Source organism: Hyla sarda, unplaced genomic scaffold (genome assembly GCF_029499605.1).
Source record: "Hyla sarda isolate aHylSar1 unplaced genomic scaffold, aHylSar1.hap1 scaffold_269, whole genome shotgun sequence".
Classification (NCBI taxonomy): Eukaryota; Metazoa; Chordata; class Amphibia; order Anura; family Hylidae; genus Hyla; species Hyla sarda.
In genome coordinates, this window is record NW_026609385.1 from 164,366 (window position 1) to 191,362 (window position 26,997).

The following is a 26,997-nucleotide window of genomic DNA, read 5'->3' on the forward strand; positions in this document are numbered from 1 at the left end:
AAAAAGTATTTAGTCAGTCCCCAATTGTACAAGTTCTCCCCCTTATAAAGATGAGGCTGTAATTATCATCATAGGTTATAACCTCAACTATGAGACAGAATGAGAACAATCCATAAATCCCATTGTCTGATTATTAACGAATTTATTTACAAATTATGGTGGGAAATAAGTATTTGGTCACCTACAAACAAGCAAGATTTCTGGGTGATGTGCTCTACGTAAACCTTGCATAAAAAGAAAAAGAGGACTGAATGACATTACATAAAGGTTGCATAAAATGTCGTTTGAAGCTATATCAAAAAGCACAGATAAAAACGCCAACACCTTTCTTTTCACTGAAGTGGAGCGCAAAAATATATTATCATCGGCGGAATTGGCTGGGTTCTCTTTAAGTAATGAGAAAAATGGCATTAAAGTGGATTATAGCAACTAAAAAAGGAGACCAGTTTAGTATTACACGCCCCAACGCTTACAGAATATTTAAAAGTACAGCGAATACCGAGAGGTTTAAGAAGTACTCTAACACCTGCCCTCCTAACTGATGATCAAGAGAATCAGAAAAATGGTATGCCTGTGTAATCGTCACTCATTAGATCTTATGCTCTTCACAGTACAACACCTTCAAACTGGTATACAGAATATACAAGGGGAAATCAAAAAAATTGAAGAAGATTTTGAAAAGAATTCTACTATTGAATTGGTTGAAGAAACCCATAAAAATGTACAAGATAATATATCTAAGCTAAAAACATCTATTCTACAAACGAAATTAATTAAGTTTGAAAGAGACACCTGGGACTACCAGCTGGATCGAGTTTACACCTGGATGGAGGAGAGACAAAGTTTTCGTCAAAAAGAGTGGAACATCAGTAGACTGTCTACAAGTGATAGCATCTCCTCAGGTAGTGAACAAAGTTTAATAGAAAGGAACTCTAAAAATGCTAAAGAGTCAGAAAGATTTTTTAGGAGCAAGACCGTACAAGAAAGAAAGATCAAGGGGGATACAAAGGAGAAATAAAGACGAGAAGTGCAAAGAAACTACAGGAAACCAAGGAGATGAGCTCTTAATAAATATATCATCTGTTGAACTAACTGATAAGAAAAAAAAAGTTATTAATAAAGATCTAAGTTTCATACCAACCTTTGAAATGGACAAATTTGACATTAAAGTGGACTTCTTCAAATTCTGTAGAGTATTGCGGTTAAAAATGTTTTTTTATGATGTGAAAAGAACTAAGTCCAGTACTGGGTGTACTATGAGTGAGATTCCAGACAAATAAAAAAAAAACGAGTCTGTTCAACCCCGTTGTTCACAGCCCTCTTCTTGAGAGTTTTCAGAAGGCGGTTGCGAACGACGTGTGTGAACAATGGGATAAGTGCAATCAGAAAACTGTTAATAATCTTACGTTTCAAGAAAGGTGTGCATTAACAGAACTAACTAAAGATGACAGAGTTGTTGTGAAAAAGGCTGATATGGGACAAAGAGCTATATTCACAAGAAGCTTAAAGATGAAAATGTCTATAAAAATGAAAGGGAGATCCCACAAATATATTAACCAAGGAAATCTGCATATTGGTAGAAGAAGCATTAAATAATGGGATAATAGATGCTGTGACCCAAAAAGCCTTAGTCAGCAACCACCCTAGGACACCTATTCTATATCTGCTCCCGAAGGTGCATAAGGATATGGAGTGACCCTCGGGATGCCCCATTGTCTCGGGGGTCGACTCCATCCTTTACCCTTTGGCAGTGTATGTAGATGGTTTCCTACAAAAAATTGATTGTGAGAAAATTTAAGAATTGTCTAAGTGATACTTATGATTTCTTAAACCACATTGAAAATGTAGAGGTAACAGATAAAACATTACTATGTACATTAGACATCAAAAGCCTTGACACAAACATCCCCACTCATGAAGGTTTAATAGCAGTAAGAGAAGAATTGATTAAAGACCCTACATTGTGTAATTCCAAGATAGGGTTTATAATGGATCTGCTGGAGATAGTACTGCTTAAAAATTATTTTAGGTTTGGAGAGAATTTTTATTTACAGATACAGGGGACTGCGATGGGGTCCCCTGTCGCACCTAGTGTCGCAAATATTTTTATGTCCAAATTTGAAGAATCATTTGTGAATTCATTTCCGATAAACATCTATGTTAAAAAATGGATTTGATACGTGGATGACGTTTTCTTACTATGGTCAGGTTCTTTGGAACAGTTGAAAGAATATGTTATGTTACTCAATAGATGTCATCCACTTATCGAGTTTACCATGGAAGCACACCTCCAGCAGATCCATTATTTAGACGTAGAGGTATATAAAGATGGGACAAAATTGGGGTCTACGTTATATAAAAAAGAGGCGGACAGGAATAACGTTCTACTAAGACAGAGCCAACACGCCCCCCAAACATTCAAGGGGATACCCAGAGGACAGTTTATAAGAGCTAGGAGAATCTGTAGTAAGGAGGATGATTATGTTAACAATAAAGAAATGCTAATCAGAAAATTGACGAGGTGCAAAAAATGGGGGACGAGGTACAAAAAATCCCAAAAGAAAAATTGAGACAAAAAAGGATAGAAATAACAATAAAAAAAGAGAAGAAAATGTTTCCTTTATATCCAGTTATGATTGTCATGCTCAGTTAATTAAGAGAACTTTGATTAAATCAGGGGTGTGGAAATTTTATAAAAAACTACTTGTCCACGGGACTAAAATGGAGCAAAATCTACTTGTCCCTCATGACGATCCACTTGTCGCCAATTTCGCTTTTACGCTCAGATTTTTTCCTCCTTGCCCTATAATAGCCATAACTACCTACTACAGTAACCCCCAGACATGCGATGGCCCCGACAAATGATCAAATCGACATATGATGGCCTCTCAGAAGCCATCGCATGTCGATGTCAGCATCGAAATACGATGCTTTTATATGTCGGGGCCATCGCATTAACTGCTATCCGACAGCGCAAAATGCATAACCCCTTAACGACCATGGACGTGTATACACGTCCAATGGCCATTACCGAGGTATGACGCGAGCTCCCGACTCGAGCCCGCGTCATACCGGCCGGCCCCCAGCTGATTCTTGCAGCTGGGGGCCGGCGTTAATAGCCGACATGCAGCGATCGCCGCGGCCGGCTATTAACCCTTTAGATCGCCGCTGTCAAAGCTGACAGCGGCGTCTAAAGGTGTCTGTATCCAGTCCCTGGTGGTCCAGTGGGGTGTATCGCCTCCACCCCCCCCCCCCCCCCCCCGCAGCGCGATCGCGGGGGAGCGATCCACTACTGAGATACCTCTCCTACTTACCTCTCCTCCTGTGTTGGCTCTGGCTCTCTGAATGATACAACCTGGCAGGACCAAGCTTTATCAATCGAGCGCAGAGCACACAGATGAATGGGGTTGTATGTAATCCCATTCATCTGTATGAGGAATCAAATGATTCCTCCTAAAAGTCCCCTAAGGGGACTAAAAGTGTAAAATAAAAAAAGGTAAAAAAAAGTTTAACACACACACACATTAACCCCTTCCTTATTAAAAGTTTAAATCACCCCCCTTTTCACAAATTCCATATAAATAATATATAAACATAATAAAAATAAACATATGTGGTATCGCCGCGTGTGTAAATGTCCGAACTATAAAAATATATCATTATTTAAACCGCACGGTCAATGGCGTACGCGCAAAAAAATTCCATAGTCCAAAATAGCGTATTTTTGGTCACTTTTTATATCATGAACAAGTGAATAAAAAGCGATCAAAAAATCCAATCAATACAAAAATGGTACCGATAAAAACTTCAGATCACGGCGCAAAAAATGAGCCCTCATACCACCCCATATGCAGAAAAATAAAAAAGTTATAGGGGTCAGAAAATGACAATTTTAAATGTATACATTTTCCTGCATGTAGTTATGATTTTAAAATCAAACCTATATAAGTAGGGGATCATTTACCCAAAAGATTTTTGGGTAAAATGACTGACGTCATTACAAAGAAGAAGTGGCGCAAAAAATAAGCATCATAAGGATTTTTAGGTGCAAAATTGAAAGAGTTATGATTTTTAAAAGGTAAGGAGGAAAAAATTAAAGTGCAAAAACGGAAAAAAAACCCGGTCCTTAACCCCTTAACGACGCAGGACGTATATTTACGTCCTGCGCCGGCTCCCGCGGCTGCGACCCCGCATCACATCGCGTCGGTCCCGGCACTCATCAACGCGGCTAATACCACACATCGCCGATCGCGGCAATGTGCTGTATTAACCCTTTAGAAGCAAAAGTGAAAGTATCCTGGCTAGTCAGTCGGGCTGTTCGGGACCGCCGCGGTGAAATCGCGGTGTCCCAAACAGCTTGCAGGACACCGGGAGGGCCCTTACCTGCCTCCTCGGTGTCCGATCGACAAATGACTGCTCCGTGCCTGAGATCCAGGCAGGAGCAGTCAAGCGCCGATTAACGCTGATCACAGGCGTGTTAATACACGCCAGTGATCAGCATAGGAGATCAGTGTGTGCAGTGTTATAGGTCCCTATGGTATAAAAATGATCAGTATAAGAGATCAGTGTGTGCAGTGTTATAGGTCCCTATGGGATAATAATGATCAGTATAAGAGATCAGTGTGTGCAGTGTTATAGTCTCCTATGGGATAATAATGATCAGTATAAGAGATCAGTGTGTGCAGTGTTATAGGTCCCTATGGGATAATAATGATCAGTATAAGAGATCAGTGTGTGCAGTGTTATAGGTCCCTATGGTATAAAAATGATCAGTATAAGAGATCAGTGTGTGCAGTGTTATAGGTCCCTATGGGATAATAATGATCAGTATAAGAGATCAGTGTGTGCAGTGTTATAGGTCCCTATGGTATAAAAATGATCAGTATAAGAGATCAGTGTGTGCAGTGTTATAGTCTCCTATGGGATAATAATGATCAGTATAAGAGATCAGTGTGTGCAGTGTTATAGGTCCCTATGGGATAATAATGATCAGTATAAGAGATCAGTGTGTGCAGTGTTATAGGTCCCTATGGGATAATAATGATCAGTATAAGAGATCAGTGTGTGCAGTATTATAGTCTCCTATGGGGTAATAATGATCAGTATAAGAGATCAGTGTGTGCAGTGTTATAGTCTCCTATGGGATAATAATTATCAGTATAAGAGATCAGTGTGTGCAGTGTTATAGGTCCCTATGGGATAATAATAGTAGGGACCTATAACACTGCACACACTGATCTCTTATACTGATCATTATCATCCCATAGGGACCTATAACACTGCACACACTGATCTCTTATACTGATCATTATTATCATAGGAGACTATAACACTGCACACACTGATCTCTTATACTGATCATTATTATCCCATAGGAGACTATAACACTGCACACACTGATCTCTTATACTGATCATTATTATCCCATAGGAGACTATAACACTGCACACACTGATCTCTTATACTGATCATTCTTATCCCATAGGAGACTATAACACTGCACACACTGATCTCTTATACTGATCATTATTATCCCATAGGAGACTATAACACTGCACACACTGATCTCTTATACTGATCATTATTATCCCATAGGAGACTATAACACTGCACACACTGATCTCTTCTACTGATCATTATTATCCCATAGGGACCTATAACACTGCACACACTGATCTCTTATACTGATCATTATTATCATAGGAGACTATAACACTGCACACACTGATCTCTTATACTGATCAGTATAAGAGATCAGTGTGTGCAGTGTTATAGGTCCCTATGGGATAATAATGATCAGTATAAGATCAGTGTGTGCAGTGTTATAGTCTCCTATGGGATAATAATAATCAGTATAAGAGATCAGTGTGTGCAGTGTTATAGGTCCCTATGATAATAATGATCAGTATAAGAGATCAGTGTGTGCAGTGTTGTAGTCTCCTATGATAATAATGATCAGTATAAGAGATCAGTGTGTGCAGTGTTATAGGTCCCTATGGGGATAATAATGATCAGTATAAGAGATCAGTGTGTGCAGTGTTATAGGTCCCTATGGGATAAGAATGATCAGTATTAGAGATCAGTGTGTGCAGTGTTATAGTCTCCTATGGGATAACAATGATCAGTATAAGAGATCAGTGTGATCAGTATTATAGGTCCCTATGGGATAATAATGATCAGTATAAGAGATCAGTGTGTGCAGTGTTATAGGTCCCTATGGGATAATAATGATCAGTATAAGAGATCAGTGTGTGCAGTGTTATAGTCTCCTATGGGATAATAATGATCAGTATAAGAGATCAGTGTGTGCAGTGTTATAGGTCCCTATGGGATAATAATGATCAGTATAAGAGATCAGTGTGCAGTGTTATAGTCTCCTATGGGATAATAATGATCAGTATAAGAGATCAGTGTGTGCAGTGTTATAGTCTCCTATGGGATAATAATGATCAGTATAAGAGATCAGTGTGTGCAGTGTTATAGGTCCCCTATGGGATAATAATGATCAGTATAAGAGAATCAGTGTGCAGTGTTATAGTCTCCTATGGGATTAACTAATGATCAGTATAAGAGATCAGTGTGTGCAGTGTTATAGTACTCCTACTGGGTGATAATATGATCAGTATAAGAGATCAGTGTGTGCAGTGTTATAGTCTCCTATGGGGATAATAATGATCAGTATAAGAGATCAGTGTGGTGCAGTGTTATAGTCTCCTATGGGATAATAATGATCAGTATAAGAGATCAGTGTGTGCAGTGTTATAGGTCCCCTATGGGAATAATAATGATCAGTATAAGATATCAGTGTGTGCAGTGTTATAGTCTCCTATGGGATAACAATGATCAGTATAAGAGATCAGTGTGTGCAGTGTTATAGTCTCCTATGGGATAATAATGATCAGTATAAGAGATCAGTGTGTGGCAGTGTTATAGTCTCCTATGGGATAATAATGATCAGTATAAGAGATCAGTGTGTGCAGTGTTATAGGTCCCTATGGGGATAATAATGATCAGTATAAGAGATCAGTGTGTGCAGTGTTATAGTCTCCTATGATAATAATGATCAGTATAAGAGATCAGTGTGTGCAGTGTTATAGTCTCCTATGTGATAACAATGATCAGTATAAGAGATCAGTGTGTGCAGTGTTATAGCCCCCTATGTGATAACAATTATCAGTATAAGAGATCATGTGTGTGCAGTGTTATAGTCTCCTATGGGATAATAATGATCAGTATAAGAGATCAGTGTGTGCAGTGTTATAGTCTCCTATGGGATAATAATGATCAGTATAGAGATCAGTGTGTGCAGTGTTATAGGTCCCTATGGGATAATAATGATCAGTATAAGAGATCAGTTGTGTGCAGTGTTATAGTCTCCTATGGGATAACAATGATCAGTATAAGAGATCAGTGTGTGCAGTGTTATAGTCTCCTATGGGGTAAAATGATCAGTATAAGAGATCAGTGGTGTGCAGTGTTATAGTCTCCCTATGGGATAATAATTATCAATATAAGAGATCAGTGTGTGCAGTGTTATAGGTCCCCTATGGGATAATAATGATCAGTATAAAGAGATCAGTGTGTGCAGTGTTATAGTCTCCTATGGGATAATAATGATCAGTATAAGAGATTCAGTGTGTGCAGTGTTATAGGTCCCTATGGGATAATAATGATCAGTGTAAGAGATCAGTGTGTGCAGTGTTATAGGTCCCTATGGGATAATAATGATCAGTATAAGAGATCAGTGTGTGCAGTGTTATAGTCTCCTATGGGATAACAATGATCAGTATAAGAGATCAGTGTGTGCAGTGTTATAGTCTCCTATGGGGTAATAATGATCAGTATAAGAGATCAGTGTGTGCAGTGTTATAGTCTCCTATGGGATAATAATGATCAGTATAAGAGATCAGTGTGTGCAGTGTTATAGGTCCCTATGGGATAATAATGATCAGTATAAGAGATCAGTGTGTGCAGTGTTATAGTCTCCTATGTGATAACAATGATCAGTATAAGAGATCAGTGTGTGCAGTGTTATAGCCCCCCTATGTGATAACAATGATCAGTATAAGAGATCAGTGTGTGCAGTGTTATAGTCTCCTATGGGATAATAATGATCAGTATAAGAGATCAGTGTGTGCAGTGTTATAGGTCCCTATGGGATAATAATGATCAGTGTAAGAGATCAGTGTGTGCAGTGTTATAGGTCCCTATGGGATAATAATGATCAGTATAAGAGATCAGTGTGTGCAGTGTTATAGTCTCCTATGGGATAACAATGATCAGTATAAGAGATCAGTGTGTGCAGTGTTATAGTCTCCTATGGGGTAATAATGATCAGTATAAGAGATCAGTGTGTGCAGTGTTATAGTCTCCTATGGGATAATAATGATCAGTATAAGAGATCAGTGTGTGCAGTGTTATAGGTCCCTATGGGATAATAATGATCAGTATAAGAGATCAGTGTGTGCAGTGTTATAGTCTCCTATGGGATAATAATGATCAGTATAAGAGATCAGTGTGTGGAGTGTTATAGGTCCCTATGAGATAATAATGATCAGTATAAGAGATCAGTGTGTGCAGTGTTATAGGTCCCTATGAGATAATAATGATCAGTATAAGAGATCAGTGTGTGCAGTGTTATAGGTCCCTATGGGATAACAATGATCAGTATAAGAGATCAGTGTGTGCAGTGTTATAGGTCCCTATGAGATAATAATGATCAGTATAAGAGATCAGTGTGTGCAGTGTTATAGTCTCCTATGGGATAATAATGATCAGTATAAGAGATCAGTGTGTGCAGTGTTATAGTCTCCTATGGGATAATAATGATCAGTATAAGAGATCAGTGTGTGCAGTGTTATAGTCTCCTATGGGATAATAATGATCAGTATAAGAGATCAGTGTGTGCAGTGTTATAGTCTCCTATGAGATAATAATGATCAGTATAAGAGATCATTGTGTGCAGTGTTATAGTCTCCTATGGGATAATAATGATCAGTATAAGAGATCAGTGTGTGCAGTGTTATAGTCTCCTATGGGATAATAATGATCAGTATAAGAGATCAGTGTGTGCAGTGTTATAGTCTCCTATGGGATAATAATGATCAGTATTAGAGATCAGTGTGTGCAGTGTTATAGGTCCCTATGGGATAATAATGATCAGTATAAGAGATCAGTGTGTGCAGTGTTATAGTCTCCTATGAGATAATAATGATCAGTATAAGATATCAGTGTGTGCAGTGTTATAGGTCCCTATGGGACCTATAACACTGCAAAAAAAAGTTTAAAAAAAAGTGTTAAAGGAGTACTCTAGTCCAGAGTATTCCTGCTCCGTTCTACCATGGCTGCAAAATAAATGAAAATGATCCATCACTCACCTCCCTGGGTTCCCGCGGAGCGCCACTACAGCTGTTCGGTCATCCGGTCCATCTCCTTCATACTTCCTGGTGTAACGAAGCATCACATGGCGCTCAGCCTATCGCCGGCCGAGGCTGAACATCGCGGTGGCCGGCGATAGGCTGAGCGCCATGTGACGCTTCGTTACACCCGGAAGTATGAAGTGGATGGACCGGAGGACCGAACAGCTGTAGTGGCGCTCCGCGGGAACCCAGGGAGGTGAGTGATGGATCATTTTCATTTATTTTGCAGCCCGGGCAGAACGGAGCAGGAATACTCTGGACTAGAGTACTCCTTTAACCTCTTAAGGACCAATGACGTATGCGTACGTCATGAGTCCCGGTCCTGCGATATAACGCGGGGTCACACGGTGACCCCGCATCATATCGCGGGGGGCCCGACGTCATAGTGAAGCCGGGACCCGCCTCTAATAGCGCGCGGCACTGATCGCTGTGCCGCGCGCTATTAACCCTTTAGCCGCGCGCTCAAAGCTGAGCCGCGCGACTAAAAACAAAAGTAAAAGTGCCCGGCTAGCTCAGGGAGCTGTTCGGGATCGCCGCGGTATAATCGCGGCATCCCGAACAGCTGTAGCACAGGAGGAAGGTCTTCTTACCTTCTCCTGTGCTGTCCGATCGCCGAATGAGATCCAGGCTTGAGCATTCAATCGCCGAAAACACTGATTGATCCATTCCTATGGAGATGGATCAATCCGTGTAAAAGATCAGTACATGCAATGTTATAGCCCCTCCCCCCTATAGGAGCTATAATATTGCATAAGAAAAGTGTAAAAAAATCATTAACCCTTTCAATTATCCCTTCCCCTAATAAAAGTTTGAATCACCCGGCATTTCCAAAAATAAAAAAAACATTATGTAAATAATAATAAAAATAAACACATGTGGTATCGCCGCGTGCGGAAATGTCCGAATTATAAAAGTATACCACTTTTTAAACCGCTCGTTCAATGGCGTACGCGCAAAAAAATAAAATAAGTCCAAAATAGCGCATTTTTGATCACTTTTTATACCACAAAAAAGTGAATAAAAAGTGATCAAAAAGTCTGATCAGAACAAAAATGGTACCGCTAAAAACTTCAGATCATGGCGCAAAAAATGAGTCCTCAAAGCACCCTGAACACAGAAAAATAAAAAAGTTATAGGGGTCAAAAGATTACCATTTTAAACGTATAAATTTTCCTGCATGTATTCCTGAATTTTTTCGGAAGTGATACAAATTCAAACCTATACAAGTAGGGGATCATTTTAACCGTATGGACCTACAGAATAAAGATAAGGTATCATTTTTGACAAAAAATGTACTGCGTAAAAACAGAAGCCCCCAAAACTTACAAAATATTGTTTTTTCATCAATTTTGTCGCACATTGATTTTTTTTCCCGTTTCACCGTAGATTTTTGGGTAAAATGACTAATGTCATTACAAAGTAGAATTAGTGACGCAAAAATTAAGCCATTATATATAATTTTAGGTGAAAATTTTTAAGAGTTATGATTTTTTTAAGTTAAGGAGGAAAAATTGAAAATGAAAAAACGGAAAAAGCCCGGGTCCTTAAGGGGTTAATAAAGGTCATTTAACCCCTTCCCTAATAAAAGTTTGAATCACCCCCCTTTTCCCATAAAAAAAAATAAAACAGTGTAAATAAAAATACATATATGGAATCGCCGCGTGCGTAAATGTCCGAACTATAAAAATATATCGTTAATTAAACCGCAAGGTCAATGGCGTACACGCAAAAAAATTCCATAGTCCAAAATAGTGTATTTTGATCACTTTTTATACCATTAAAAAATGAATAAAAAGTGATCAAAAAGTCAGATCAAAATAAAAATTGTACCGATAAAAACTTCAGATCACGGCGCAAAAAATGAGCCCTCATACTGCCCTGTACGTGGAAAAATAAAACATCCAATTGGTATAGGTCACAGCAAAAAGTATGCAGACTCCCAGTTTCAAAAAGGCTGTGGTCTTTATTTAGGTCATCAGCAATGCAACGTTTCGGCTATAGTGTAGCCTTTGTCAAGCTTGGACGTGGAAAAATAAAAGTTATAGGGGTCGGAAGATGACATTTTTAAACGTATACATTTTCCTGCATGTAGTTATGATTTTTTCCAGAAGTGCAACAAAATCAAACCTATATAAGTAGGGGATCATTTTAACCGTATGGACCTACAGAATAATGATAAGGTGTCATTTTTACCGAAATATGCACTGCGTAGAAACGGAAGCCCCCAAAAGTTACAAAATGGCGTTTTTTCTTAGATTTTGTCGCACAATGATTTTTTTTTCCGTTTCGTCGTGAATTTTTGGGTAAAATGACTGATGTCACTGCAAAGTAGAATTGGTGATGCAAAAAATAAGCCATAATATGGATTTTTAGGTGGGAAATTGAAAGGGTTATGATTTTTAAAAGGTAAGGAGGAAAAAACAGGAGTCCTTAAGGAGTCCTTAAGGGGTTAAAGGGGTACTCCGGTGAAAAACTGGTGCCAGAAAGTTAAACAGATTTGTAAATTACTTCTATTAAAAAATCTTAATCCTTCCTGTACTTATTAGCTGCTGAATACTACAGCGGAAATTATTTTCTTTTTGAAACACAGAGCTGTCTGCTGACATCATGAGCACAGTGCTCTCTGCTGACATCTCTGTCCATTTTAGGAACTGCCCAGAACAGCATATGTTTGCTATGGGGATTTCCTTTTACTCTGGCAGTTCCTAAAATGGACAGAGATGTCAGCAGAGAGCACTGTGCTTGTGATGTCAGCAGAGAGCTCTGTGTTTCAAACGGAAAAGAATTTCCACTGTAGTATTCAGCAGCTTATAAGTAGAGGACGCGGTCCGAAGCGGCGGGGACAGGTGTGTATAACTTCCTTTACTTTACATTGCGGGAATCCCTCAACATATGATGGATTTGACAAACGATGGGCCGTTTGGAACGAATTACCATCGTATGTTGAGGGACCACTGTATAATGATACCTTTTAATTTTTCAATAACATATTCTCCGAACCCAAAAATATATATTAGGTGAAGTGAAATTGAAATAGTAAAAGATAATTTTGCAGATTTTGTGTTTTTCTTTTCTACGCCATTTACCTTGTGGTTGAGATAACATGTTAGTTTCATACTTTACACCGGCCTGATTACAGCAATACCAGATTTGTATAGTTTACGTCATGTTTTACAAATTTTGAAAAAATTCAGAACTTTTTTGAATTTTTTTATTTGCCATTTTTTGACCCCTTTAATTTTACTTTTTTTCCACATACCAGGCTGTATGAGGGCTCATTTTTTGTGCCATAATCATTTTTTGTATCGGTACCATTTTGGTATTGATCTGACTTTTCAATCGCTTTTTACCTTTTTTTTTTCTGGGATATTATAAAAATTGCAATTCTGTGTTTTTTGTTTTTTTTTTTACATTTACCGTACGGGATACATAATGTTATATTTTAATAGGTCGTACAATTACGCACAAAGCGATACCAAATATGTTTATTTTTATGATGTTTGCATGTTTTTATGTAGGAAAAGGGGGTCATTTTAACATGGAAGGGGTTAAGGTGTGTTTTTTAAACTTTTATTAAAACTTTTTTTTTTTTTACACTTTATTAGACATATAGGAGGAATCATTAGATTCCTCAGACAGATGAATAGATTCTATTGAACTCATTGATCTGTGAGCTCTGTGATCCATTGATAGAGTCTGGCCCAGCCAGGATCTATCAATGACAGAGCCGGGACAGCAGAGAACAGAGGTAATTCCTACGGCTACCTCTATAGTGGATCTCCCCCTGCAATCGCGCTGCTGGGGGGGGGGGGGGTTTGCGATCCTACCCACTAAGGAGCATTCACATGTCCCTTTAGATGCCGCTGTCAGCTTTGACAGTGGCGATCTAAAGGGTTAATAGCCAGCCGCGGCGATCGCAGCATGCTGGCTATTAGCGGCGGCCCCCGGCTACTGAGAACAGCAGGGGGGGCTGCAGAATGTGGAGCGGGTAGGAGTCCGGAGCCTGCTCTATACATACTGCTGAGCGCTTCATGATGGCTATTAGAAGCAGTTTGAAACTTGAACCCCGTGCAGACGTGCGACCGCTCCTTCCCTCAGCTCTCCGAAGCTAGAACTGGGGGGAGCGAAGGCAGAGGACGCAGGTCTGCACGGGGAGCAAAAAGCCACGCCGCCTCATCTCCCCCTCGCACGTCTGCATGGCAGAAAGAAGACAGAGCAGGGGAGAGACAGCTTCTCATCTCCCCTGCTCTGCTTCGGAGGATGCAATTTCCACAGTCGGGGGTTGCAGAGTATGCAGCGGGCACAAGTCGGGAGTCTGCTCCATACAGCCTGCAGAGTGCCACAGCGCTTGTCAGGTCCGGCCCTGCTTGCCCGAAGCCAGGCTAAGAGCCGGAAAAATTCACCTGCCAGGTGCCCGGAACTGCATGTGCCCGGGCGTCGGGCGATAGGAATTCCACATCCCTGTAAATACTTGGGGATATTGCGAGCTGACCCCAAATATGGTAAGATCTTTGGGAGACCACCTAGATTTATTTATAAAAAAGGTAAATCACTAGCTAATTTTTTGGTTCGAGCTGATATGAAAAATAAGAAAAAATCTAAACAATCGTTTTTGAATACTGAAAAGAAAGGGACTGTTTCATGTTTGGGTTGTCAGAATTGCAATAGTATTATTAAAACGGATTGAATTTATCATCCACTGAGGAGTACTAAAATTCCCCTCAGGGGTTTGCACAATTGCAATTCGAAACATGTTGTCTACATGCTCAAATGCCCCTGTGGCCATGTGTATGTAGGCCAAACAATTTGAAATGTGAAGTGCTGGATTAGCGAACATCATTGCGCAATCCGGAATATGAAAACTTCAACTCTTGAAAATCAAACATAAACAATGAATAGGTTTGGGGAAACAGGGGTAGCTAAACATTTTTTCGAATATGGACACCAAGCCAGCAAATTACGCTGGATGGTTATTGAAGAAGTAGAAGGGAGCTCAGAAGACAATATAAAAGTAAAAAGAAGGTTACTACAAAGAGAAGTCTTTTGGATTGAAACATTAAATTAATTGAACCCGGCTGGGCTCAATGAAATCTGTAACTTTTCGGTGTTCCTGTAAAATAACATCTGTAAAAGAAATTTACAATTTTTCGTCATTGTTCCAAAGGGAAATTTATAATTTTTTGACAATGTTCATTATTCTGGTGATATAACGTCTTAATATTGCTGCTGTGAATTATCATAGAATGTTTGATTTTAATTACGAAGCGTCCTATGCTTCTATTTTAATATTAAATCTCTCGTTACAGAACTGACTTCGTGCGAGATGTGAAATACTATGTAAATGGTGGTGGGTGCACGATAGGGTCACTTGAGAAAGGGGGCGTGTCCTCCAAAAAGTCAGAAGTGTCCGGCAACTACTCACCTGTCTACCCCTTCGTGAGCAGAAGGAAGGAAGGTCAGCTCCGGGATGCCTGTGAACGGTTGAAGCTCATCCGGCTTGGCTAAACAAGGACTGTCGGGCATATTTAGTGAGCACTTTGGGTGAAAAGCTTTTGTATCTATTTAAGAATATGAAATTGGTGATCTGCTGATCAATACATGTACTATCAAATTTGAATACTAAAAAAAAGCATTAAGAAAATTAATTTGACTGTTTTGTGTGATTTATATCTAAAGCAAGATTTCTGCCTCTCACAGACCTGTTACTTCTTCTATAAGAGTCTCCTCTGTCCTCCACTCGTTATCTGTATTAATGGCTCCTGTTTGAACTTGTTATCAGTATAAAAGACACCTGTCCACAACCTCAGTCACACTCCAAACTCCACTATGGCCAAGACCAAAGAGCTGTCGAAGGACACCAGAAACAAAATTGTAGATCTGCACCAGGCTGGGAAGAGTGAATCTGCAATAGGCAAGCAGCTTGGTGTGAAGAAATCAACTGTGGGAGCAATTATTAGAAAATGGAAGACATACAAGACCACTGATAATCTCCCTCCATCTGGGGCTCCACGCAAGATCTCACCCCGTGGTGTCAAAATGATCACAAGAATGGTGAGCAAAAATCCCAGAACCACACGGGGGACCTAGGGAATGACCTGCAGATTGCTGGGACCAAAGTAACAAAGGCTACTATCAGTAACACACTACACTGCCAGGGACTCAAATCATGCAGTGCCGGACGTGTCCCCCTGCTTAAGTCAGTACATGTCTGGGCCCGTCTGAAGTTTGCTAGAGAGCATTTGGATGTTCCAGAAGAGGATTGGGAGAATGTCATATGGTCAGATGAAACCAAAGTAGACCGTTTTGGTAAAAACTCAACTCGTCATGTTTGGAGGAGAAAGAATGCTGAGTTGCATCCAAAGAACACCATACTGTGAAGCATGGGCATGGAAACATCATGCTTTGGGGCTGTTTTTCTGCAAAGGGACCAGAACGACTGATCTGTGTAAAGGAAAGGATAAATGGGGCCATGTATCGTGAGATTTTGAGTGAAAACCTACTTCCATCAGCAAGGGCATTGAAGATTAAACTTTGCTGGGTCTTTAAGCATGACAATGATCCCAAACACAGCGCCCGGGCAATGAAGGAGTGGCTTCGTAAGAAGCATTTCAAGGTCCTCAACCCCATAGAAAACCTTTGGAGGGAGTTGAAAGTCCATGTTGCCCAGTGACAGCCCCAAAACATCACTGCTCTAGAGGAGATCTGCATGGAGGAATGGGCCAAAATACCAGCAACAGTGTGTGAGAACCTTGTGAAGACAGAAAACATGTGACCTCTGTCATTACCAACAGTGTGTGAGAACCTTGTGAAGACAGAAAACATGTGACCTCTGTCATTACCAACAGTGTGTGAGAACCTTGTGAAGACAGAAAACATGTGACCTCTGTTATTACCAACAAAGGGGATATAACAAAGTATTGAGATGATCTTTTCTTATTCACCAAATACTTATTTTCCACCATAATTTGTAAATAAATTCTTTAATAATCAGACAATGGGATTTTATGGATTTTTTTTCTCATTCTGTCTCATAGGTTATAACCTCAACTATGATAATTACAGCCTCTCATATTTATAAGGGGGAGAACTTGTACAATTGGTGGCTGACTAAATACTTTTTTGCCTCACTATATATATCATCTATCTACATATACATATTTATATATCACCAATATATATATATATATATATATATATATATATATATATATATATCATCTATTTATCTACACAGGTAATAGTGTTTTTGTTCCTTCCAGGGGTCTAGAGCCGACCCATCTGTCCGGTCCTGCTGCGTCCATCCCTCCTATCAGCTGCTCCCATCTTCTCCACAAATCCTGTTATTTCCCCCCTCGGTGCCAGCCTCTAGGCCTCCGCCCGTCTGCACAAAGTCCACCAACTACTTGCCTATCCTGAACTCTTACACCAAGATTGCTCCTCATCCATCTCAGCTCTCCTCCTCCCATTTACCCCGTCCCAATGCCAACAAGAGGGGGTGTGATCCATCCCAGCAGAGTCAGGCCAAGAGGCTTCCGTCAGGATCACAGCGCCCTACGGCCAAAGGTAAAATGTCAGCCGCCCCCGAAACTAACATACAAAAGGGCGTAGTGCTGAGCGAGGATGTGTCCTGCTGTCAGCACGGTCTGACCACCCCAGAAAAACACTCGGGTGACACCACAGACACAGGAGAACCTGTAGCCTCCTCAATAAATGTCCCCTGCACCAAGGATGAGGTGCTCCCCGTCCAGCAGCAGAACAGGAGCCGCCGCTTTCAGAATACACTGGATATATTGCGCAGCTCCGGCCTGCTGAGCATTGCTATGAAAACCAAGGAGTTGGCTCGACTGAACCATGCCACGCAGATACAGCTGGAGCGGCTGCAGGAGCATGTGGCCCTCTACACTAAGGCCATCTGCAGCAATAACCCTCAGGATTGGCAGACGTTACAGGAGGCCCTGGTGAGAAGTCACATCACACTGAAAAAGATTGATATGTGAGGCCACCGCAGGCTCCAGGGTCCTGGCCATGTCTGGATCATTCAGTGGTATCCGGGCAGTGTTTCCCTTCCTGCTGCAGACCTGTGAGATAACATGTCAGGCTGGACATAAAGGGGTACAGTCTGCAAACATTCGCCAGGAAAACCGTCCGGAGATAAAGGGGTTACAGTCTGCAAACAACCGTCTGGAGATAAAGGGGTACAGTCTGCAAACAACCGCCATGAAAAGAGATAAAGGGGTACAGTCTGCAAACAACTACCATGAAAAGAGATAAAGGGGTACAGTCTGCAAACAACCACCATGAAAAGAGATAAAGGGGGTACAGTCTGCAAACAACCGCCATGAAAAGAGATAAAGGGGTATAGTCTGCAAACAACCGCCATGAAAAGAGTTAAAGGGGTACAGTCTGCAAACAACCGTCTGGAGATAAAGGGGTACAGTCTGCAAACAACCGCCATGAAAAGAGATAAAGGGGTACAGTCTGCAAACAACTACCATGAAAAGAGATAAAGGGGTACAGTCTGCAAACAACCGCCATGAAAAGAGATAAAGGGGTATAGTCTGCAAACAACCGCCATGAAAAGAGTTAAAGGGGTACAGTCTGCAAACAACCAACATGAAAAGAGATAAAGGGGTACAGTCTGCAAACAACCACCATGAAAAGAGATAAAGGGGTACAGTCTGCAAACAACCGCTATGAAAAGAGATAAAGGGGTGCAGTCTGCAAACAACCGCTATGAAAAGAGATAAAGGGGTACAGTCTGCAAACAACCGCCATGAAAAGAGATAAAGGGGTACAGTCTGCAAACAACCACCATGAAAAGAGATAAAGGGGTACAGTCTGCAAACAACTACCATGAAAAGAGATAAAGGGGTACAGTCTGCAAACAACCACCATGAAAAGCGATAAAGGGGTACAGTCTGCAAACAACTACCATGAAAAGAGATAAAGGGGTACAGTCTGCAAACAACCGCCATGAAAAGAGATAAAGGGATACAGTCTGCAAACAACTACCATGAAAAGAGATAAAGGGGTACAGTCTGCAAACAACCGCCATGAAAAGAGTTAAAGGGGTACAGTCTGCAAACAACCAACATGAAAAGAGATAAAGGGGTACAGTCTGCAAACAACCACCATGAAAAGAGATAAAGGGGTACAGTCTGCAAACAACCACTATGAAAAGAGATAAAGGGGTACAGTCTGCAAATAACCGCCATGAAAAGCGATAAGGGGGTACAGTCTGCAAACAACCACCATGAAAAGAGATAAAGGGGTACAGTCTGCAAACAACCACCATGAAAAGAGATAAAGGGGTACAGTCTGCAAACAACTGCCATGAAAAGAGTTAAAGGGGTACAGTCTGCAAACAACCGCTATGAAAAGAGATAAAGGGGTACAGTCTGCAAACAACCATCATGAAAAGAGATAAAGGGGTACAGTCTGCAAACAACCACTATGAAAAGAGATAAAGGGGTACAGTCTGCAAATAAACGCTATGAAAACCGTCCGGAGATAAAGGGGTACAGTCTGCAAACAACTACCATGAAAAGAGATAAAGGGGTAAAGTCTGCAAACAACTACCATGAAAAGAGATAAAGGGGTACAGTCTGCAAACAACTACCATGAAAAGAGATAAAGGGGTACAGTCTGCAAACAACTACCATGAAAAGAGATAAAGGGGTACAGTCTGCAATCAACTACTATGAAAAGAGATAAAGGGGTACAGTCTGCAAACAACCGCTATGAAAAGAGATAAAGGGGTACAGTCTGCAAACAACCGCCATGAAAAGAGAAAAAGGGGTACAGTCTGCAAACAACCACTATGAAAACCGTCCGGAGATAAAGGGGTACAGTCTGCAAACAACCGCCATGAAAAGAGATAAAGGGGTACAGTCTGCAAACAACCGCTATGAAAAGAGATAAAGGGGTACAGTCTGCAAACAACTACCATGAAAAGAGATAAAGGGGTACAGTCTGCAAACAACCACCATGAAAAGAGATAAAGGGGTACAGTCTGCAAACAACCATCATGAAAAGAGATAAAGGGGTACAGTCTGCAAACAACCGCCATGAAAAGAGATAAAGGGGTACAGTCTGCAAACAACCGCCATGAAAAGAGATAAAGGGGTACAGTCTGCAAACAACCACTATGAAATCCGTCTGGAGATAAAGGGGTACAGTCTGCAAACAACTACCATGAAAAGAGATAAAGGGGTACAGTCTGCAAACAACCACCATGAAAAGAGATAAAGGGGTACAGTCTGCAAACAACCACCATGAAAAGAGATAAAGGGGTACAGTCTGCAAACAACCACCATGAAAAGAGATAAAGGGGTACAGTCTGCAAACAACCACCATGAAAAGAGATAAAGAGGTACAGTCTGCAAACAACCGCTATGAAAAGAGATAAAGGGGTACAGTCTGCAAACAACCACCATGAAAAGAGATAAAGGGGTACAGTCTGCAAACAACTGCTATGAAAAGAGATAAAGGGGTACAGTCTGCAAACAACCGCCATGAAAAGAGATAAAGGGGTACAGTCTGCAAACAACCGCCATGAAAAGAGATAAAGGGGTACAGTCTGCAAACAACCTCCATGAAAAGAGATAAAGGGGTACAGTCTGCAAACAACCGCCATGAAAAGAGATAAAGGGGTACAGTCTGCAAACAACTACCATGAAAAGAGATAAAGGGGTACAGTCTGCAAACAACCACCATGAAAAGAGATAAAGGGGTACAGTCTGCAAACAACTGCCATGAAAAGAGTTAAAGGGGTACAGTCTGCAAACAACCGCTATGAAAAGAGATAAAGGGGTACAGTCTGCAAACAACCATCATGAAAAGAGATAAAGGGGTACAGTCTGCAAACAACCACCATGAAAAGAGATAAAGGGGTACAGTCTGCAAACAACTGCCATGAAAAGAGTTAAAGGGGTACAGTCTGCAAACAACCGCTATGAAAAGAGATAAAGGGGTACAGTCTGCAAACAACCACCATGAAAAGAGATAAAGGGGTACAGTCTGCAAACAACCACCATGAAAAGAGATAAAGGGGTACAGTCTGCAAACAACTGCCATGAAAAGAGTTAAAGGGGTACAGTCTGCAAACAACCGCTATGAAAAGAGATAAAGGGGTACAGTCTGCAAACAACCATCATGAAAAGAGATAAAGGGATACAGTCTGCAAACAACCACCATGAAAAGAGATAAAGGGGTACAGTCTGCAAACAACTACCATGAAAAGAGATAAAGGGGTACAGTCTGCAAACAACTACCATGAAAAGAGATAAAGGGGTACAGTCTGCAAACAACTACCATGAAAAGAGATAAAGGGGTACAGTCTGCAAACAACCACCATGAAAAGAGATAAAGGGGTACAGTCTGCAAACAACTGCCATGAAAAGAGATAAAGGGGTACAGTCTGCAAACAACTACCATGAAAAGAGATAAAGGGGTACAGTCTGCAAACAACCACCATGAAAAGAGATAAAGGGGTACAGTCTGCAAACAACCACCATGAAAAGAGATAAGGGGGTACAGTCTGCAAACAACTGCCATGAAAAGAGATAAAGGGGTACAGTCTGCAAACAACCACTATGAAAAGAGATAAAGGGGTATAGTCTGCAAATAACCACCATGAAAAGAGATAAGGGGTACAGTCTGCAAACAACCATCATGAAAAGAGATAAAGGGGTACAGTCTGCAAACAACTACCATGAAAAGAGATAAAGGGGTACAGTCTGCAAACAACTTCCATGAAAAGAGATAAAGGGGTACAGTCTGCAAACAACTTCCATGAAAAGAGATAAGGGGGTACAGTCTGCAAACAACCACCATGAAAAGAGATAAAGGGGTACAGTCTGCAAACAACCACCATGAAAAGAGATAAAGGGGTACAGTCTGCAAACAACTACCATGAAAAGAGATAAAGGGGTACAGTCTGCAAACAACTACCATGAAAAGAGATAAAGGGGTACAGTCTGCAAACAACCACCATGAAAAGCGATAAAGGGGTACAGTCTGCAAACAACCACCATGAAAAGAGATAAAGGGGTACAGTCTGCAAACAACCACCATGAAAAGAGATAAGGGGGTACAGTCTGCAAACAACTGCCATGAAAAGAGATAAAGGGGTACAGTCTGCAAACAACCACCATGAACAGAGATAAAGGGGTACAGTCTGCAAACATTCGCCAGGAAAAGAGATAAAGGGGTACAGTCTGCAAACAACCACCATGAAAAGAGATAAAGGGGTACAGTCTGCAAACAACCACCATGAAAAGAGATAAAGGGGTACAGTCTGCAAACAACCACCATGAAAAGAGATAAAGGGGTACAGGCTTCAAACAACCACCATGAAAAGAGAAAAAGGGGTACAGTCTGTAAACAACCACTATGAAAACCGTCTGGAGATAAAGGGGTACAGTCTGCAAACAACCACTATGAAAAGAGATAAAGGGGTACAGTCTGCAAACAACTTCCATGAAAAGAGATAAAGGGGTACAGTCTGCAAACAACCACCATGAAAAGAAATAAAGGGGTACAGTCTGCAAACAACTGCCATGAAAAGAGATAAAGGGGTACAGTCTGCAAACAACCACTATGAAAAGAGATAAAGGGGTACAGTCTGCAAACAACTTCCATGAAAAGAGATAAAGGGGTACAGTCTGCAAACAACCACCATGAAAAGAAATAAAGGGGTACAGTCTGCAAACAACTGCCATGAAAAGAGATAAAGGGGTACAGTCTGCAAACAACTTCCATGAAAAGAGATAAAGGGGTACAGTCTGCAAACAACCGCCATGAAGAGGGATAAAGGGGTACAGTCTGCAAACAACCACCATGAAAAGAGATAAAGGGGTACAGTATGCAAACAACCACCATGAAAAGAGATAAAGGGGTACAGTCTGCAAACAACCACCATGAAAAGAGATAAAGGGGTACAGTCTGCAAACAACCACCATGAAAAGAGATAAAGGGGTACAGTCTGCAAACAACCACCATGAAAAGAGATAAAGGGGTACAGTCTGCAAACAACCACCATGAAAAGAGATAAAGGGGTACAGTCTGCAAACAACTACCATGAAAAGAGATAAAGGGGTACAGTCTGCAAACAACCACCATGAAAAGAGATAAAGGGGTACAGTCTGCAAACAACCACCATGAAAAGAGATAAAGGGGTACAGTCTGCAAACAACCACCATGAAAAGAGATAAAGGGGTACAGTCTGCAGACAACCACCATGAAAAGAGATAAAGGGGTACAGTCTGCAAACAACCACCATGAAAAGAGATAAAGGGGTACAGTCTGCAAACAACCGCTATGAAAAGAGATAAAGGGGTACAGTCTGCAAACAACCACCATGAAAAGAGATAAAGGGGTACAGTCTGCAAACAACCGCCATGAAAAGAGATAAAGGGGTACAGTCTGCAAACAACCACCATGAAAAGAGATAAAGGGGTACAGTCTGCAAACAACCGCCATGAAAAGAGATAAAGGGGTACAGTCTGCAAACAACCGCCATGAAAAGTTAAAGGGGTACAGTCTGCAAACAACCACTATGAAAAGAGATAAAGGGGTACAGTCTGCAAACAACTACCATGAAAAGAGATAAAGGGGTACAGTCTGCAAACAACTGCCATGAAAAGAGATAAAGGGGTACAGTCTGCAAACAACCGCCATGAAAAGAGATAAAGGGGTACAGTCTGCAAACAACTGCCATGAAAAGAGTTAAAGGGGTACAGTCTGCAAACGACTGCCATGAAAAGAGTTAAAGGGGTACAGTCTGCAAACAATTGCCATGAAAAGAGATAAAGGGGTACAGTCTGCAAACAACTGCCATGAAAAGAGATAAGGGGGTACAGTCTGCAAACAACTACTATGAAAAGAGATAAAGGGGTACAGTCTGCAAACAACTACCATGAAAAGAGATAAAGGGGTACAGTCTGCAAACAACCACCATGAAAAGAGATAAAGGGGTACAGTCTGCAAACAACCACCATGAAAAGCGATAAAGGGGTACAGTCTGCAAACAACTGCCATGAAAAGAGATAAAGGGGTACAGTCTGCAAACAACCGCTATGAAAAGAGATAAAGGGGTACAGTCTGCAAACAACCACCATGAAAAGCGATAAAGGGGTACAGTCTGCAAACAACTGCCATGAAAAGAGATAAAGGGGTACAGTCTGCAAACAACTACCATGAAAAGAGTTAAAGGGGTACAGTCTGCAAACAACCACCATGAAAAGAGTTAAAGGGGTACAGTCTGCAAACAATTGCCATGAAAAGAGATAAAGGGGTACAGTCTGCAAACAACTACCATGAAAAGAGATAAAGGGGTACAGTCTGCAAACAACTACCATGAAAAGAGATAAAGGGGTACAGTCTGCAAACAACTACCATGAAAAGAGATAAAGGGGTACAGTCTGCAAACAACCGCTATGAAAAGAGATAAAGGGGTACAGTCTGCAAACAACCACCATGAAAAGAGATAAAGGGGTACAGTCTGCAAACAACCACCATGAAAAGAGATAAAGGGGTACAGTCTGCAAACAACTGCCATGAAAAGAGTTAAAGGGGTACAGTCTGCAAACAACTGCCATGAAAAGAGTTAAAGGGGTACAGTCTGCAAACAATTGCCATGAAAAGAGATAAAGGGGTACAGTCTGCAAACAACTACCATGAAAAGAGATAAAGGGGTACAGTCTGCAAACAACTACCATGAAAAGAGATAAGGGGGTACAGTCTGCAAACAACCACCATGAAAAGAGATAAAGGGGTACAGTCTGCAAACAACCGCTATGAAAAGAGATAAAGGGGTACAGTCTGCAAACAACCACCATGAAAAGAGATAAAGGGGTACAGTCTGCAAACAACCACCATGAAAAGAGATAAAGGGGTACAGTCTGCAAACAACCTCCATGAAAAGAGATAAAGGGGTACAGTCTGCAAACAACCGCCATGAAAAGAGATAAAGGGGTACAGTCTGCAAACAACTACCATGAAAAGAGATAAAGGGGTACAGTCTGCAAACAACCTCCATGAAAAGAGATAAAGGGGTACAGTCTGCAAACAACCTCCATGAAAAGAGATAAAGGGGTACAGTCTGCAAACAACTGCCATGAAAAGAGATAAAGGGGTACAGTCTGCAAACAACTACCATGAAAAGAAATAAAGGGGTACAGTCTGCAAACAACCTCCATGAAAAGAGATAAAGGGGTACAGTCTGCAAACAACTGCCATGAAAAGAGATAAAGGGGTACAGTCTGCAAACAACCACCATGAAAAGAGATAAAGGGGTACAGTCTGCAAACAACCTCCATGAAAAGAGATAAAGGGGTACAGTCTGCAAACAACCGCCATGAAAAGAGATAAAGGGGTACAGTCTGCAAACAACTACCATGAAAAGAGATAAAGGGGTACAGTCTGCAAACAACCTCCATGAAAAGAGATAAAGGGGTACAGTCTGCAAACAACCTCCATGAAAAGAGATAAAGGGGTACAGTCTGCAAACAACTGCCATGAAAAGAGATAAAGGGGTACAGTCTGCAAACAACTACCATGAAAAGAGATAAAGGGGTACAGTCTGCAAACAACCACCATGAAAAGAGATAAAGGGGTACAGTCTGCAAACAACTACCATGAAAAGAGATAAAGGGGTACAGTCTGCAAACAACCTCCATGAAAAGAGATAAAGGGGTGCAGTCTGCAAACAACCGCCATGAAAAGAGATAAAGGGGTACAGTACAGTCTGCAAACAACCTCCATGAAAAGAGATAAAGGGGTACAGTCTGCAAACAACCTCCATGAAAAGAGATAAAGGGGTACAGTCTGCAAACAACTACCATGAAAAGAGATAAAGGGGTACAGTCTGCAAACAACCTCCATGAAAAGAGATAAAGGGGTACAGTCTGCAAACAACCTCCATGAAAAGAGATAAAGGGGTACAGTCTGCAAACAACCTCCATGAAAAGAGATAAGGGGGTACAGTCTGCAAACAACCTCCATGAAAAGAGATAAAGGGGTACAGTCTGCAAACAACTGCCATGAAAAGAGATAAAGGGGTACAGTCTGCAAACAACTACCTTGAAAAGAGATAAAGGGGTACAGTCTGCAAACAACTACCATGAAAAGAGATAAAGGGGTACAGTCTGCAAACAACCTCCATGAAAAGAGATAAAGGGGTGCAGTCTGCAAACAACCGCCATGAAAAGAGATAAAGGGGTACAGTACAGTCTGCAAACAACCTCCATGAAAAGAGATAAAGGGGTACAGTCTGCAAACAACCTCCATGAAAAGAGATAAAGGGGTACAGTCTGCAAACAACTACCATGAAAAGAGATAAAGGGGTACAGTCTGCAAACAACCTCCATGAAAAGAGATAAAGGGGTGCAGTCTGCAAACAACCGCCATGAAAAGAGATAAAGGGGTACAGTACAGTCTGCAAACAACCTCCATGAAAAGAGATAAAGGGGTACAGTCTGCAAACAACCTCCATGAAAAGAGATAAAGGGGTACAGTCTGCAAACAACTACCATGAAAAGAGATAAAGGGGTACAGTCTGCAAACAACCTCCATGAAAAGAGATAAAGGGGTACAGTCTGCAAACAACCTCCATGAAAAGAGATAAAGGGGTACAGTCTGCAAACAACCTCCATGAAAAGAGATAAGGGGGTACAGTCTGCAAACAACCACCATGAAAAGAGATAAAGGGGTACAGTCTGCAAACAACCACCATGAAAAGGGAGTAAAAAAAGGCGTTTCCTCTATACAGGGAACATGTCCGGCTCAGGAAAGGGTTAACTAATATAATGAGCTGATCCTTGAGCAAGCAGAAGAGTGTACACTGTGTGGTGACCAAGGGCAGGAGCTATATACTCTATACACCCTGACTGTACAGCCTCACCGAGGGGACTGTATTTATACTGTATACACCCTGACTGTACAGCCTCACCGGGGGGACTGTATATATACTGTATACACCCTGATTGTACAGCCTCACCGGGGGACTGTATATATACTGTATACACCCTGACTGTACAGCCTCACCGGGGGGACTGTATATATACTGTATACACCCTGACTGTACAGCCTCATCGGGGGACTGTATATATACTGTATACACCCTGATTGTACAGCCTCACCGGGGGACTGTATATATACTGTATACACCCTGACTGTACAGCCTCACCGGGGGGACTGTATATATACTGTATACACCCTGACTGTACAGCCTCACCGGGGGGACTGTATATATACTGTATACACCCTGACTGTACAGCCTCACCGGGGGGACTGTATATATACTGTATACACCCTGACAGTACAGCCTCACAGGGGGACTGTATATATACTGTATACACCCTGACTCTACAGCCTCACCGGGGGGACTACATATATTCTGTATACACCCTGATTGTACAGCCTCACCGGGGGGACTGTATATATACTGTATACACCCTGACTGTACAGCCTCACCGGGGGACTGTATTTATATTGTATACACCCTGACTGTAGAGCCTCACCGAGGGGACTGTATATATATACTGTATACACCCTGACTGTACAGCCTCACCGAGGG

At 41.2% G+C, this 26,997-nt stretch overlaps 1 protein-coding gene across 2 annotated transcripts in view; it reads left to right on the forward strand.

Moving 5' to 3' along the window:
* Positions 1 to 18,052, forward strand: part of CIPC (CLOCK interacting pacemaker) — a 67,987-nt gene extending 49,935 nt beyond the window's left edge. The window contains exon 4 of one of the 2 annotated variants that reach the window (XM_056553292.1): positions 16,679 to 18,052. In XM_056553292.1, coding sequence (XP_056409267.1) covers positions 16,679 to 17,416 — 738 coding nt within the window. In that variant the 3' untranslated portion in view covers positions 17,417 to 18,052. The remainder of the gene's footprint in view (positions 1 to 16,678) is intronic. The other variant, XM_056553291.1, reaches the window with a different exon arrangement.
* Positions 18,053 to 26,997: the final 8,945 nt, after the last annotated feature.